Source organism: Pezoporus wallicus, unplaced genomic scaffold, assembly GCF_028554395.1.
Source record: "Pezoporus wallicus isolate ANWC-B61680 ecotype Strahan unplaced genomic scaffold, APGP_CSIRO_Pwel_v1 contig_10810, whole genome shotgun sequence".
In the NCBI taxonomy this organism is placed as follows: Eukaryota; Metazoa; Chordata; class Aves; order Psittaciformes; family Psittacidae; genus Pezoporus; species Pezoporus wallicus.
This window is the reverse complement of record NW_026642731.1, coordinates 125,480-142,038: the sequence shown is the minus strand read 5'-3', so window position 1 is coordinate 142,038 and position 16,559 is coordinate 125,480. Positions and strand designations below refer to the sequence as shown.

At 40.4% G+C, this 16,559-nt stretch overlaps 1 protein-coding gene across 3 annotated transcripts in view; it reads right to left on the bottom strand.

Annotated features, from left to right (window-relative positions):
* PREX1 (phosphatidylinositol-3,4,5-trisphosphate dependent Rac exchange factor 1) overlaps window positions 1–16,559 on the bottom strand; it is a 150,814-nt gene that overhangs the window by 40,179 nt on the left and 94,076 nt on the right. For 2 of the 3 annotated variants that reach the window (XM_057432139.1, XM_057432140.1), the window contains exons 9-14: window positions 15,956–16,105; window positions 12,554–12,701; window positions 8,324–8,424; window positions 6,416–6,519; window positions 5,664–5,713; window positions 1,305–1,380 (exon numbers count right to left, since the gene is read on the bottom strand). In XM_057432139.1, the coding sequence (XP_057288122.1) occupies window positions 1,305–1,380; window positions 5,664–5,713; window positions 6,416–6,519; window positions 8,324–8,424; window positions 12,554–12,701; window positions 15,956–16,105 (629 nt within the window). The remainder of the gene's footprint in view (window positions 1–1,304; window positions 1,381–5,663; window positions 5,714–6,415; window positions 6,520–8,323; window positions 8,425–12,553; window positions 12,702–15,955; window positions 16,106–16,559) is intronic. The other variant, XM_057432142.1, reaches the window with a different exon arrangement.

Sequence of the window (16,559 nt, the reverse complement as noted above, 5' to 3'; positions counted from 1 at the left end):
AGTACACAGGGGATAATAACATATATCACATTTGAATACAGCTGTTCAAACATACACATGAGTAAGCTTCGCTGAGGACCCAACTCATCTCGTCAGAAGTACAATAACCAACAATTTCCAGGTAGGAGGATCAAGGTACAAAATACAACTGACATCATTTCTTTGACTATAAAATGGTTCTTAGTCTTTTGCTCTGTTCAGTTTATGGGTATTTATAAAGGTTCAAGGAAATGAAAAAAGTTTTTCTTATTAGGGAGGGCTCTCGGTGACATTTATAGTTTAAACTGCAAAGAGAAATGAAGGAAAACAGAGAGGGAAATGAGCTGCCTTTTTTCCTGACCAAGAGCTGATGTTTTACTTTGCTATCCGAGTCTCTCTACAGCCTGCAGCTCTACGATTAAGTATTATATTGGCCAAATTGGCCTGATTACATCTCTCTTCTTTGGCCAAAGCAAACTTCCCCCCTTCCCCCTCAGCTTTCCATGAAGAAGACCCATTTAAATTACATGTAACTGATGTGGCAACCTTAATACTAATATCTTTGCTCTCCTTTGTGCTCTTAACAGGAAAACAATTGACTACGCCATTCTCATTCAGTTATGTGGCATAGAACAACCTTAAATCATATCAATCTTCTTAATGTAGGGGGATGTCAAACGCAATTGCAGGAAACAGTTCTGAAGGACAACATCCCTTGTGAGAGGCCTGATTATCATTCAAACCACTCTCCCTTTATGTCATCTTGGCAGTACAGAACTTAGTGTGACTGTGAATCAGAGCATCCACGTGTAAGACAGAACCTGCCCCTGACTGACGGTGATCAACACGGCACGCTCTCCCTTCAGACTGCCTTAGACAATCAAAGCTGAATTTTTCATTTCCCAAGCTAGAGGCTCATCTCTGTAATGACAAGATAAAGGTGGAGCAACTACATCTAAAGACAACGGTGCAGTTGTTGGTGTAAACTCTAGATTCATTTTCCATTAAAATCGTACCACACCTATACTGCATTAAATGAGATCAACATTGCTTTAAATGTCTTCCAAAAATCACAAGAAGTAGGAAAGATCCCCAAGAACAGCCAGTTCACCACTCCTAAGGCTAACAAAGAACTTTCTTCCTTTTTATGCTGGCAAACACCAAGTTTTCACCAAATGAACAATAACAGAAAGCGCAAGTTCAAAGAATCAGATTATGTTTACTTTTGTTGTAATATTTTCTAGATAAATGTGGTTTATTTACTTTTAAATGGAACTGATGAATTAAGCTCCTTGTCAAAGACAGCAGAATCTTAACATTCTTACCTGTGCAATAAGCCAATCCACTAGTTTACTTGCAGGGATTACCGATTTGTAGGTCTTTAGGTGGTAGTCACGGTCTCTAAGAAAGAAAATTCAGGGAAAATCAGGACAAAAGGTAAACATTTCTTTTACACTCTAAACCTCCACATTCTGTTGTAACCTACTACCATTAAGTTGAGGAAAGAAGAACTGTAGATGGGGAAAAAATGAGACTCTCAGCCACATATTAATGAATAAGAAACAGATATCCTTTAGAAGAAAAGCCCAGCTTTTAAACTTTTCTAACAACTTGAATGAGGAATGTATTTCAGATCAATACAGAGCAGTGTTATTTCAAATTTCTCTAGGTGTTGTTTCAAGCCATCTTCAATGAGCTCATAACTCCTGCCAGAGGCAGCCAGGACATGCTTTTCACACACGTACTGAACTGCTGCTTTAACTCAGGTCAGAATATTGCCACCACTGGCTCTGTTGAAAGTCATGTTCTTCTACCTGAAAGTCATCTTCTAGTTTCTACCCTAAGTCTGTTTGTGTCCTGCTTACACTTATTGGCTCAATGCCAGCCTCATCTGTAAGCTTAAACAATTCTTCTCTAGTGTTTACTCATCAATATATTCATAGATGGTGACCCTATATATTGTCTCTGGTCCTCTTTTTGTTGGGCTCAATGAATTGAGCACCCTTCAGCCTACTGATTCTCACCTGTTCACGTTTTACTTCCTTTAGCAAAATATCAGAGGCCAGACACAGAATACACAGTGTGCGTTTATGGCGTTACATAATTTCAGCCATTGTAAATAAAACGTGTTGTATTCATGCCTTGTAACACAACTTGCACCATCTCATACATTGCCTTTGTAGAGAGCAGCACTGTTCCTGAAATAAGGAAAAGAAACCCTATTGTGACTTGTTGCTGTTTGCCGTTTTCTTCCATTCCTCTTCTCAGAGCCATGGAGATAATTGATGGTTTTAGCCTTTCATAAAATACTTGTAAAGAATTTTTTGATACAAATATAAGGACTGTGTGGCTCCGGACATTGGGCTCTAGCACCTTTCACCTCCAGGTCACTGGATTTAATCCAGGCTCATGAGAGAATGAAAAGCTCTTTCCACTTTAAGGCTGTTTATTGGCTCGTGTGAAACAAGTTTAGTGGTCTTGATCCAGTTCCTAGTTGCATATCACAAAAGCCATTACCACAATTAATTTGCATTAATTGGTTCCCTCTTGTTGAGAGTCTCAGTAGCGAGGCCAAATGCTGAATACACCATGAAGAATTAATTCCTCTCTCACCCTTGGAGGTGGTCCTTCTATTTCAAGCTTGAAGTCCACTGGCATGGCTGCGGAAAGAAGCTTTCACAGCCACTGTGACTGTTTTATAGGCCGGATGTATCTATACAGCAGCTCAAGGGAAGACTTCATTCTTCAGTTCTGTCAAATCAGCCTCTTTCATTAGCACCACATGACTTGGTATTTCCTTTTTTCTAAATTTCTAACATCAAACCACCATCTAAAATTCATCCTACTCATGTCCTTTACCAATCACCTACAGATACAAATATGTTGTGACTGGCTTTTGTGAATACCAGCGCTAGAGATGCCTATGTGTTTGCAGAATGCAGGGTGTGAGAAATTAGAAAGGGAAGCAGGAGTTTCAGAACTTGGAAAAAAACAAAACAGAAAACCCACGACAACATTTCCAGAAATCTGTGTCCTCAGAACAAAAGCTTTCCTCACAGTGCTTACACACATTTTTTGACTTCTCTTCCAGTAATGTGCTAAACCCAGCACAACACTGTGGGAGTTTTCTGCGCAATTTTTCCCTCTCACACTCTTATCTTGAGAAAACGTGCTTTGAAATGCAGAACAATAAAGAAAAAGCATTAAAATACTGAGTACTAATGAGAAGGGGGTTCCAGATTGTGAGAAGCAGCTCCCAACATTTTCACAGAGATGCTGACATAGGGCTAAAGTTCTGAATAAGCTGGCATCAGGATCTTGGTCCAAGGCCCAGTCTTTCGCTGCTTCTAGTTAAATGCTTTGCAGGATAAATATTTCAACATTAGTTCACTGACCTTTCCCCCCCATTTCAATCTAGCCTGAGCAAGAGCAGAGCATGGATCCTAGATCATCCAGAACCACGAGCTACAGGTGAACAGCCAAATACAGATGTGGGAACCACCAAAACTTTGGCAGAACCTTGCTGCCTCACAGGAATTAGAGGAATATAATATTCTTCACAGGGTCTGGCCCATCTATGCTGTGAAGTATTGTCCATCACATGTGTAAGTGGGAGGAAGTTCTTCCATCCTCACAACTTCTCTGAAGTAGACCAGAGACATTCAGAACCTTCTTTGCATCTAAGATCTTTCAAAATGTTTTACTTTTTCTGTACCAATCCCCAAAGTAGCTTTGTTTCCTATGGGATCTGTTCTCTTGTCCTCAAAGTACATCAGTGTCAGAGTTTACCTAAAGAAAATTATAAAGACAAAAGCTATGCAGAAACTCTCACGTTTCCAGGGAAGACAACTAAGCAAAAGTACATCCCAAGGTTGCCAATAAAATAACTGAATTTTGAACTTTATGATTCCTCCAGATCCTCTTGGCCCATGCACCTGCTACTCCAAGTAGGTCTGCTGATTTACTAGAAGGATGGTCGCACCAGAAAAATCAGCCTCATCAACCTTGCTTAGCAAGGTTGCAGGGATCAGCAGTCCAAAAATGACAGATAAAGCAGTGGTCCAAAGGCACAGCAGAAAGTGTAAGCTTGGCACAAGTAACTTGGCTAAAAGTTAGCTCTTCAGGTTAACATTAGGCTTGTCAGAGGCAAAAAGACATGTCAGGAAGATATGAAAGGATGACAGCCTAGGAGATTCGGTTCTCTCACAGGGAGATAAAAGGAAGAGTGAGTAGGAAAGAGAACAGTGGCAAGAAGAGCCTAAACATACCGAGTACGTTAAGTCTATCCAGACGGATCCTCAAACTTCTGAAAGTCTGCTATTTTTCACTGGTCATACACAGTTTAGATTCATGCTGTCACTAACAAAGATTAATCCTGATATGAGAAGATTCTCCAGCTGGGATTCTATTACAAAAATAGCACACTGATAAAACACCACAGGACAGGCCTATGGCAGTTACTTTGTCCTTGCTGATTCCCTAAAACATAAGACTACAACCCTTTCAGTTTGTAGGTAACCTGAGGGCAGGAAAATGTTTTTGAGCTTCACTTACCATTATTCCTACTCTGCATGTGAATTGCCATCTCAAGGGGCAAGATGTGTATGTGCAAATACACTCATGCATATGCATAACCATTTTGCCTACCAAAGCTGCATCAGGCTTTCCTGCTCTCTCCATATTCTTCAGGCTAACTGAAATCTCTACTATTATAGGACAGCTATTCTGGGGGAGAAAAGAGATCTAATTAGGCAAATTTATAACTGATGAACTGTAACTATCTTTGCAGCTCCTTTTAGCATGACAATGCTCAGTGAAACAATTGTACAAATCAGGGACAAGAGGTCAGTTTTGTTGAATGTGGGACTCCAGCCATGCCCACAAGAGGGTTTTTCTTTTTCCTCATCAGTTTTTTGTATGTAAAAATTAAGTTATTTTAAGTGAAAACGCCTAATTTTCAGTCATAAACAGCTGAACAGAACACAGAGATGGTTTAGGGTAGTTTCCATTATAGGCCAGAAAAGTTCATCTGATGTCACAATGAGGCAACAACATTTGAAAGCACCTCCTGGGATCTGGGAGGACAGTTAACTAGTGCTTGCAGATTATATCAGTCTTCCGCATTTATTTTTATAGCCAAATTCTGAAGATTCCACCCAGAATTTTCAGGGGTTTTCCAAATGACAGCTTCAGGTTTTATTTCACTTGAGAATGGTTTTTGTTTGTTTATGGTGCCTTGAATCACACTGGAATCTGTTTACATCACTTTAGCATCTGTTTACATTTCCTATAACCCAAACAATACAGCAGCTACAATCACACCGCACAATCTGCCCTGAATCAGTAGTCACTTACTAATCTCACCCACTTCAACTCACAGAAAATACCAGAGAAAACAAATAACCTAGTGCCATGCTAACAGCTCTGGTGAACTGACAGAGGAAGCAAGTGTCAGGAAGACTATTAACACCGGCCATTCACTCTCCCAGAACCCAGTTCCAACATTTTCTAGCAGAAGTACAACTACAGATCTAAACTGTGTCAATAGAAGGGTAGTAAAAGAGCCAAGAAAATCCAGAAACTTACTGTTTATAGTAAGACAGAAGAAAGATTTTAATAGTAACATGGTGTCCTTTTAGCAAAGCCTGGTAACATATACAAAAGGATCATGAAGATGAACTTACTTTACCACTGGAGTATATAGGCAGTGTAGTCGGCAGTAGAGCCTCACACCCTGAAGAAGGAAAGATGCACGGTATTATCAGTTTTTTCCTTTTCAAAGAAACACTGACTAGCTAAAGCTAGCAAAACCTGGACACTGATGTCTCTACTCAGCTGGAATTATCTATTGATTAACTGTTTTTCAAAACAGCTCCGTTATCTTCTGTCAAACATTCTTTCTACTTTCCTGCCTGCAGAAGCCAAAAAAAAAAAAATGTTTTTATCTCTAATCACCTCCATTCCAACATTTTTCCATTAATCCCTCCTCACAATTAACCCATGAACTAATGTCCAGAAGAAAAAATCCAATTTATTAAAAGGTATGCGGATAGATATGGGATCAACAGAACACATCTGACATACAATTATCAGGAACAGCAGTTACATATTGATCTCTTCTATCTGCCTGAACCATAATGCCCAGATTTTCAGCAGACATGCTGTATTATAGCCTACTGCTTTCTTTTTTAGACCTTTTCTTACTATATTAGGATTGTAATCAGCAGTCTTGTGTGCAGTCATGACTGTATTATTGCCAAGCTCTGCTTCCTCTCCCTAGAGTGAATGTCTCCTATGGCATTAGGATGGATAGCTTAATGCAACAAAGACTAACAGCATTAGGGATCTCCTGTACAACAGGACATTGACATTCAGAGGTGGAGCAAACTCTTCTGATACAAATCACAAGGTTCCAAATAAGAATAATAATACAAACCTTGGACATGATGTCTTCCAATTCACTCCTTGGCTTGTATGTTCCATCATCATAGCGAAATCTGTACATCACCTGCTCATTCTTAAACTGGTGCTTATCTGAAACTAACACACCAGCATCATAATTAAAATTAGTCTTTTCTCCCCTGCCATGTTCTGCATAGGCCAGTTGGTACATCTACACCCAAGGATTTGCTGGTGTCTACAATTTTCTGAAGACATAACACACTCCTCTTCTAGTTAAACAGCAAATGCCTCAATTTCAACATTCAGGTGAATTTAGCTGCAAAATGCACACTGATTGAATACGTTATATAGGTCTTAAGTCACCAGTGGTCTACATTTCTGCACAATCTCTTGGCAACCAATTTAAATAGGGGAGCTATGTAATTAGGCTACTCTTGCTCCAATACCCTGAGCAAGATGCATCAGGTTTGTTTTTAATGTCACCTTTAGTTAAGAGGTCCTGATGTTAGTGTCTCCTGTGACAGTTATTGCTAGACATTGAAAGATATTTGCAGTGCTGCATTTTCTTAAGGAAATAACCCTTGAGATTTTGGTAAATCATTAAACATTAAAGTATCCCATTAGGTGTCTTCCAGTGTAGAAAGAACTTAAAACTTCAGCACCATCTTGAAGTCTTTACCCCTGTTCTACATTAAGCAATCTTTTATCTTTTGTTTTCACTTGGCATAACATTACTGTCAGGTGGAAACTGTTGATCTCTCAGCCTGCCTGAGAAACAGGCCACAGAAGATTGCTAAACACTGAGCACTGTGCTAAGTGCTGAACTCTATGTGTTTTATCACTCAGTTTCCTCAGTATCTCCTTTAATTCTGGCTATTTTATCTTTTTAGCTAGAACTGCTGATGTCCAAGTTCTGGTACCTGTCAGAGAGCAGAAGCCATCAGAACCTGAGCTGCTGTGTGTCAGACACGAAAGACACTTTCTGCAGACTCGATTCTCAATTGGATTTAGAAATACAAAATCCAGAGCATGCAGACCACTCAAAGAAGTCAACAGCTTATGCAGCTTAGAGATTCCACTGTACCCAAATCGATATACACCAGATCCTGCAAATTGTATTTTATTCTGTGAATGTATCACCAAAAGCAGAAATCTTCATTAAAGACCAGGATATCCTATCTAATGAGGGGATAGTCTTAAGAGTTTCTGGTCTCTGCCTTCTCAACAATTATCCTACCCACTCTGCAAGGGGCAGACTAAATCTCAAACTGCATCCTGGTTCTTTCAAGTTTGTGAACAAGCATTTCATGCTACTTTGGTCATGCGGCGCTTCCATATGCGCTGTACTCCTCTTCTAAAATGCCCTTCAACACAATACTTCGAGGTCATCTGCTGGGTGTGATGAAAAAATATGGTGCATCAGTGTTTGCTAGCTGATTGCCTAATCAACTGGAAAGATCAAATCCCACAACAAACCCTCCACCATCTCTTTTCTTTATGACAAGCAATCTCATTAGACTAATGACCCATCATCTGGAGCCCCTCCCTTTGTTTGTACCTGTGCCCCATTCTAAAAGAGCACAGCTCAACTATCTTCTGTATTGCTGATATCTCACATGGAAAGCTGTATTTATGGATCACTGCAGATTTTCAAACATATAGTACAAAGAAATACACACCTGATACTGTCCTCAACAAAGATGTTGCAGAGAAATCAAGAAACTGCAGGCATACACACTTTCATGATACCCAGCAAGTCCTGTTTTAATGGCATAAATTTGCCCACTCATGAATGGCAAAAGCCACTAAACATTTTGAGGATCTGATGAGTATGGTGCAGGAAAGTACTTGAACATTATGGGAACATCTGCAGTCAGTTTTCCACCCTCATTTCCAGGGCATTACCGAAATCTGACATCTGTTTATGGCATGGAGCACTCACCATGATGAATGATTCCATTTTCCAATAGTGCCTGTCCCAGGTTGACCCCTTCCTCTGGTTTGCTTATCTCTCCAATCTCTGTGAGCCACGATACAAACTCACTGCAAAAGGAGGCAGAACAGAAACAATTAGCTTTTCACTCTGAATATAAGCAGACACACGCCTCTGCAAGCCATCAGGAGACTTTCTCCTTGAAACAAGTGTGAAAACTGTTTTAAGTCATGATATCTCTAGTAGGTGGACTGATTTCATACATTTCTGGAAGAAATGCTCTGCTCAAGATCTAGATCTCCTATCCATGACTCTTCCCACTATTTTCCCCCCTCGTTCATCATAATTAGCATGCACACAAAAGATAAAATGACCTGTTTGGATCTATCAAGATGCTAAAAAACCTTATTCTATTGAGCAATCCAGACATGCATGGGGAAAAAAAAGGCAAAATTAACTGATGACCTTAAAAACAACAAGTTGAAAAGTAGAGAAAACAGCTAGTTCTACCCAAGCTATTCCTCCAAGCAGTGTTTGTGGTCTTATGTATGCTCACTGTTCTTCACTGGGTCTGCATTGCACTGGCTTTAATGGAAGCACAGTAGGACTTAGGACAGAAGATTCAACCTACTTAATTCAAGCACAGAGCACTAAGAGAGAGCACAAGTCCCACTGACAGGTTAATTTAAGGTCATTTACTGGAGCTGGTGCCTGGCAGATATATACACGATGCTTCTAATTTATGGACAAAAAGTGCTAAGTCTGTCTGCTCATGCAGCACGGAACAAAACCTCTCTATGGAGAGGGGCAAAGCTGCACATATGGGCAGAATAAAAGCCAAAAATGGATAGATATGTAGGATGTTACTCAATTAGAAACAGTAAGTACAGAAAAACAGACATTGCAAGCCTGATGAATCCAGCAATGCCAAAGCCCTAAGGGGCTGAGCTGTTTGCCAGGTTAATTAGTGATTATACTAGAAAAGTGTTAAATTCATGGAGAAGAATAAAAGCGATATATGAAAGTAGAGTGACATATGGGAAATCCAAGTTCAATAAAACACCTGTCTATTTGCCAATGTGCAGTGGGTTTCTGCTTATAAAAACCAGTATCCATGCCTCCACCTTTGGGCTCTAAATGAAGTATTTTTAGTATCTTCACGTTTATGAGACCTGACTCATCCAAGCTGTAGGTAGCATTTGCATTTTGCCTTTAGAACAACAACAACTTCAGTACTGAAAACTCTGGTTTGCTGAGGGGCTACTCTGTAACTGTCATAGTGCTGAAAAAGCAGCAGAATCTATTCAACTATGCCAGGGGAATCCCATGGAAACCAGCAGAGTTTTGTAAAACTCCTAAAACCGGAGTACTGGAGTGGTGAATTAGACTTTCTATCTCCTAAGGAAAGCTCATTCTCAATTTCCCAGTGATTCCGAACTGTTTCTAGAGTATTTAAAAGCTGAAACAGAGTATCAACTGCAGAAGGAGGAGAAGCAAGACTAATCCCCTTCACTCATTACCGAGAATAAAAGACAAACCCTCTCTGGAGTGCCCCATCAGGCACATGCTGGCCTATGACTGTAATCCTGTTAAATACCCAGGGTAGGTGCCCAGTTGCTACATATTTTTCCATCAAGTGCCATGGGTCTACGCAGTTTACAGCACTTAAACAGCATACCATACTTCAGCAGAACAATGCTACCCTGTGAGCTTTCCTGCTTCTTTTATCTAGAACTGTGTCCCTGGAGCCTATTATGGATTGTAAATGTAAGGCAGTTTTCTTAAAGTTTGCAACTGAAAAAACAGTTTGCAATTTTCAGTTTCCTAAGAAAGGAAAATAACTGAAAGCTACTCTCAGAGCCCTGAAAATCAGAACCATGGGATGGTTTTCTTAAGAGTTACTTTAAGACTTCTATGGTATTTGATTTGTATGCAAAATCAGTAATCATTTACTCTGAAGGCTTTACAAGCACTGAAGAGTGCATGATCCAGAAATATTCTGTGAGGGTTTTTAGGTATATGCTGAAGTGTTGCTAAAAAACCATCAACTCAAAAAGTGGATGGCAAAGCTTGACTTTTTCCTCATCTTGTTCTAAGCAGTTCTCCAGTATAATTGAGGTCTCCTCATTGCTCAGTGCTGCCAAGTTCAGTTCTCACCTGGAATGCAAGTCGGGACACCATCTCCCAACTATAGCTCTGAAAATAAGGGACTTAGAACAGCTGGTCAAGAAATACACACGAAAATCCAGCCCATCAGGTTTGTGCAATCTGATCAGATATGTTTGGAATCTTCTGAGGTTAACAGAACCTCTCTATTACAGGCTCAACACAGTTTCAAGATTTTGTAATCAATTTAGGGCAGTGCTGACAAGAAGCATGGCAAGCATACCATTTGCAGATATTGGCACCAACACACATCTTTCCCAATGCATAACTAGTTGCATGCCTAAATGCCAGGATACCTGAGTGGTTAGGAAAATGGATTTGCACTCAGCAAGTCATTTGCTGAAGCTCAGTAAACAGCCTTATAAATAAATGCATGTGATGTTTATGAAGATGTTAGGATTAGTTCCTACTTTTTCTTTTGCAACCACATTTTCTCTCTTGAATTACTAGATGCTATCTGATATCCAAAGTCCAAGAGACAAACTAGTCTTCTGCAGCCCTAGTGTTACTCTCAGCAGCATGTAGTAGAAAACCACTAAGTACATCTCAGCACAGTTATTAGTGACTGCCTTACCCAGAATATCTGAAGAAATGACCAGGTCACAGCCAATACACACTGTTCAGGAGAAGCCCCAGTAATGATACAGAAAGTCTGCGAGTCACGACTAGATTGTCCTGATAGAGTTGCACTCAACTGACTTGCCCAGAATTGTACCAGCAAGTGACTGATGAAAAGATATCAGCAGAGTTATTTTCTATGGGAAGGGCTGCAACATTAGCAGAAATAATGTTTTTGTCAGAGATCAGGATACCTGTTGGTATCCCAGTTTGAGCTCAGTTACCCATTGGCAAAGTTAGGTCAAGTCCTCACTACAGGAATGTCAAGTGGCTGTCAAGCAAACTGAGGGCAATGAGCCGGACAGACTGTGGAGCATGTAAGACTACAGACATTTTAAAAGATAAAGTAGCAGCAGGAAATCATAGGTAAGACTTGAGATCAAGCAAAAAATCCAGGATTCCATATATATATACAGACTCATATATATAAGCACTGGAAGAATGTAAGTTTCTGATCTTGTACTTCTTGCGTAGGAAATAGGAAATGCTATATCATGCCTCCAAATTCAGAACTTAAAGGTTTCAAAATGGATCCAGTAAAATCAGCTGGGGGAGGGGAGGCTGAGGGTGAAGAAAAAAAACAACCAAATTTCAAAAAATCAGGGGTTTAATAGTTGAAATATGACCAGTCTGTGCTACCAGACTGCCTTCTGTCAGCCAGAAAGACAATGCATCATTTCCACACCCTGTACACAAGGAATGCTGCCTGCAAACTGCCATTACAGAGAGAGAGGGAGAGAAGGGAAATGAATGGATAATCTGCCTCTCCCACAGCTGATCGTTTCAATCATAAACAGCTGAGGCAGAAAAGTCTTCTCAGGTCAACTAATGTGTCTCCCTCTGTGCCATGCAGGATATTTCCCTACAACAGCCCTACCGCTACTGTATCTAATCAGAGGTCTGATTCATCCATGGAGTCTACTGCCCCATATGTGTCGTACTTCAGAATTATTTTGTAATATCTATCCTGGGAAAGTTCTTTTCCAGGCACTAAAGCCCTGTACTTCTAACAAATGCCTCAGGATGCACAAAATTTCATTTGTGTATGTTACACTGACAAACAGGAAACTTCTAACTTTAATCTTGAGACTTGGACAGTTCTGCTGGGTTTAAGCATCACCTGGTAAGCATTTGCTTGTGCACAAATGAGGATATAGGTTCGGCCACCAACAGGCCTGAGCTCGTGGGAGTTAAGGTATTTTTTCTTATTCCTTTTGGTGATTTGAAACAGCTGTTAAGAGTTATTGTAGAGTAGAATGAGCTGTCACTGCAGAGCATAAATAGGAATCAATGATTAATTTTAATAAATCACAACTGTAATGGGGGTTATTGGCCTTTTCAATTAAGCTGCATCAATGCACATCTGATCTGACCTCATAATGCCACCCCCAGAAAATCCAGAGTCCGTTCTTTTGATTGGAATGAAAGGGCCTTTTCAATTCAAATACCACTTACTTGCCAAGAAAGCACTTGGGAACAGTGCTTAATTTTCTCCTCCTGTCTTTGATAAGGTTCACTTTCTTGCTCATCATCATTTGGTAGAGCTTCTCTCCTTTCTCTGCAATCATGACATATGCATCCCTCTCCATTCCCAGTTTCAAACCTGGAATACAAAACAGAAATTCCTTCAGATCCTTAATATCACACAAAGCAGAGTGGTTTACAGAACACGGAGAACTTCCAAGGAAAGATGCACCTACACCAGGGCAATCCCAAGCAAAACTGCAGGTTGGACGAAGAATGGATTGAGAGAAGCCCTGAGGAGGAAGACTTGGGGATGTTGGTTGATGAGAAACTGAATGAGAGCCATAAGTGTGTGCTTACAGCCCAGAAATCCAACTGTGTCCCAGGCTGCATCACCACCAGCATGACCAGCAGGTCGAGGGAGGGAATTCTCCCCCTCTATTCCTCCCTGGATAGAAGCCCCTGCAGTCCAGCTCTGGGGACCCCAACACAAGAGGGACATGGAGCTGTTGGAGAGAGTCCAGGGGGCCATGAAGATGCTCCAGGGGCTGGAGCAGCTCTGCTCCGGAGACAGGCTGAGAGAGCTGTGCTCATTCAGCCTGTAAAACAGAAGGCTCTGGGGAAACCTTAGAGCAGCTCCCAGTGCTAAAGGAGCCAACAAGAAATCTGGAGAGAGACTTTGTCATGGGCTTGTAGGGACAGGACAAGAGGGAGTGGCTTTAAACTGACAGAAGGAGATTTAGATTAGATATTAGGAAGAAATTCTTTACTGTGAGGTGGTGAGGCACTGGCACAGGGTGCCCAGAGAAGCTGTGGCTGCCCCATCCCTGGCAATGTTCAAGAGGCCAGGTTGGACACAGGGGCTTGGAGCAACCTTGTCTAGTGGAAGGTGTGCCTGCCCATGGCAGGGGTTTGGAAATAGATGATCTTTAAGGTCTCTTCCAGCCCAAACCACTCTGTAATTCTGTACCTTCTCAAAATTATTTCCTGTTGCAATTACATTTTTGGCCCCAGAATAACTGCCAGCGTAAGACTTGTTTGAGGCATCAAAATGCTTGACAGTTCATATGACTTTTTGAGTGTTATATTACTTGACGCCAGAAATACAAAACTGCTGAAATCAGATTCACATCCTTAAATAAATCAAAACTAGAAAAGAACATTATTTTCTCCTCCTTTCTTAATTATTTTATTTATTAATACCTTAAGCAAAAAATACATTTTGACAATTATAATATTCAGTGAAATCTGAATGATTTAAGGAATGACAGATAATTGGAGCGAGAAAATTTCATGACCATGTTGCGTGAGTTTCCACATAGCTCATGCTAACTTGAAAACTCCTGCAGTCAGGAGAACAAACTCTGAAAACAAGAGGTGTCTATGTTACAGCTATCATCATAACTGGCATTTGCTGGCACTCCTCCCTTTAGGTTTGCAAATTGCTTCAGGACAGCTGGTTTGCTGCTGTATAAGTTTTTTCTCTTCTAGCCTGCACACGTACTTCTATTTTCTTGAAACTTGAACCTGTAAATCTAGGCAACTCTGGAGTCCTCCAAAACAGAGGCACATATTTTAGACACCTAACATTTTTGAAAACAGGCAGCCTGAATTGCTCCTGTACTCGGCACATTGGCACTTGGGTACATCCCAATTTTTACACAGATTTACACTGGGCAGAACGTAAGTGATCAGTGTAAGGCTAGACATAAAAAAACTGTACACTCTTTGGGAAAAGCAGCTCCCCCTAACTGGACATAAATCCTGTTGCTTTATGGTAAGATACTGAAATGAATTAATAGTCTTCTGTGTCATCAGAGCTGCTTTCTAGCTTTCTGAAAACGCTTAATGCATTTGGTTTAGAGGCTTGAAAGGCACGTTCCAGAAATTAGACTTGCACAGCATTTTGTCATTCAAATACAGTATTTCTTTCATGTGTCCAAGAGTTTTGGCTCCACATCCCCCATGGCTTACTGCTGTTAACTCTTCCACCCTCTTCTTCCTCCAGTACTGTGATCCAATTCATCGCAAATGCTGACACATGTAGCTGAGGCCAATTTGCAACGTGAACTTGTGATAGAAAACAGCCTGTGTAATAGTATACATGTTTCCTGCTGGTCTTACATCACTGAATTCCCCAGGCTCTGATGTAAACGGCAGACTGGAATGCACATTTTACCCAACTCATCCTGCAGGATTGGGAATCTCACCAAGCTTTCTCCTTTCTAATCCAAACACTGATATCTCTGACTTTGTAAGTACTCTGCTCCAAAGGAGATTTTCCAGTAAGGCCTGGAACGTCTGCCAGAATATCTATGCTTATCCCGAGTGCCTGTCATCAGCTGGCCACATCATAAAACTGTATGACAAAAAGCATCAGAAAATCTAACTAGCCAATGCTGCATGGAAAGCTTTGAGAAACTTTCTGTTATGGAATAGTTCTTCTCCCTTCCTGAGTCACCTCCCCATATTCTCAGGCTCCCTGCTTATACATGGTCTGTTTTAATAATCCTGTTTTACTTCTTATTGAACTTTCTCTCTTCTCACACATTTTACCTGATGCACAGGAAATTCCGCAGAGCAGTTAAGTGACCTCAGAAAGCGAAAACTCACTACGAAATGGAGACTCATGGGACCTTTTAGAGACATGATTTAGCACTCTGAGGGTAAAAGTAAGAGCCAAGAAATGTATTTTATTAAAGAAATACTGCATGTGGAAGTTCAGGATCCTTAGAGTGGGATTCAGAACTGACCGATGAGCAAAAATCGAACCCGATTCTCTCTGTTGCCTTCAGGTAGTTCTGAATTTACACCATGCACATCTACATTTTGAAGGCAGTACCCCTGCCATTACCAAAATGTGCATCGGGCTTCAAACATGCTAAAGTATGTTCGAAACGGTTCATATTCTATGATAACAACACTGCAATGTGCATTGTGTTTAGCAGATTAGATGCAAAGTACTGTAATATAAAAACTAAGTTTCGACTTCAAAGAACATTAAAGGATTCTCTGCTTTCATGAATCGTCAGTGACAGATCTGTAACTTTCTTAAACATCTAAAGCATTATTCCTTAGCAAGTACAAGACCAAAAACTGTAACTGATTAAATGTTATTTTTTCAACAGTAATTCAATGCTTCAAAGAAACTGCCTCTGGTAAATAAAAATGTTTGATAAATACAGTGACACAAGTCCCTAAAACCCCCAAGGTACACATTCAGAAATACTTGCTTTCAATCAATGGATTTTCTTTTTCATTAAGGACAGATTTTAATTCCGCCCATGGAGGTAAAACTGCAACCTTTTTCTCTCAGATACTTCTACATGCATATACATTACACCTCTGTACACAAGTTCATTCAGTGTATTACAAAATACATTATCCACTTACTCTCTCTCTGCTCCCTTTCTTTGATTATAGCATCCAACCATTTCTGTTTGTCCTCTGCAGTCTTGGCCATGCAGACAAACCACTTGTTCTTGGCTGTGTTATGTATCTTCCAACCATTTGTCACAGTGTAGCCGTTGCTGTGGTAATCTGCTGTAGAAACCCAAAGCACAATGCATACAGTGAACAGAAGGCCTGCTACTTCAATCAAATCAGCATGAGACACCTTAACTAAAAAAGCCTGACTTCTGGAGGTGTTCCTCATGCACCATTCTTACTGACTGTCCACGTGACTGGTCATTACTTACCTGTAAGTATGCATATTAACAGAAGTATCCGTAGGCTGTTAAACTGTTTCAGCCCTAAGAGTGACACTGTAATTTCACCTCAGAAGAATTAAAACATTTAAAACATAATGACATCAGTGTAGCAGTCGATGAAGTTTCTTCAGGTTATTTGATCTGAACTTTCTAGGGACACGCTAACTTCTTGCACTGTAAGGATTTTTGTCCATTGGACACGGGAACTCTTTAAGTGTCAACTGTTTAAAGGCCATAATATTCATTCCTGATTTATTACTGTAAGAGGAGGGGTTGGGTTTGGCCTT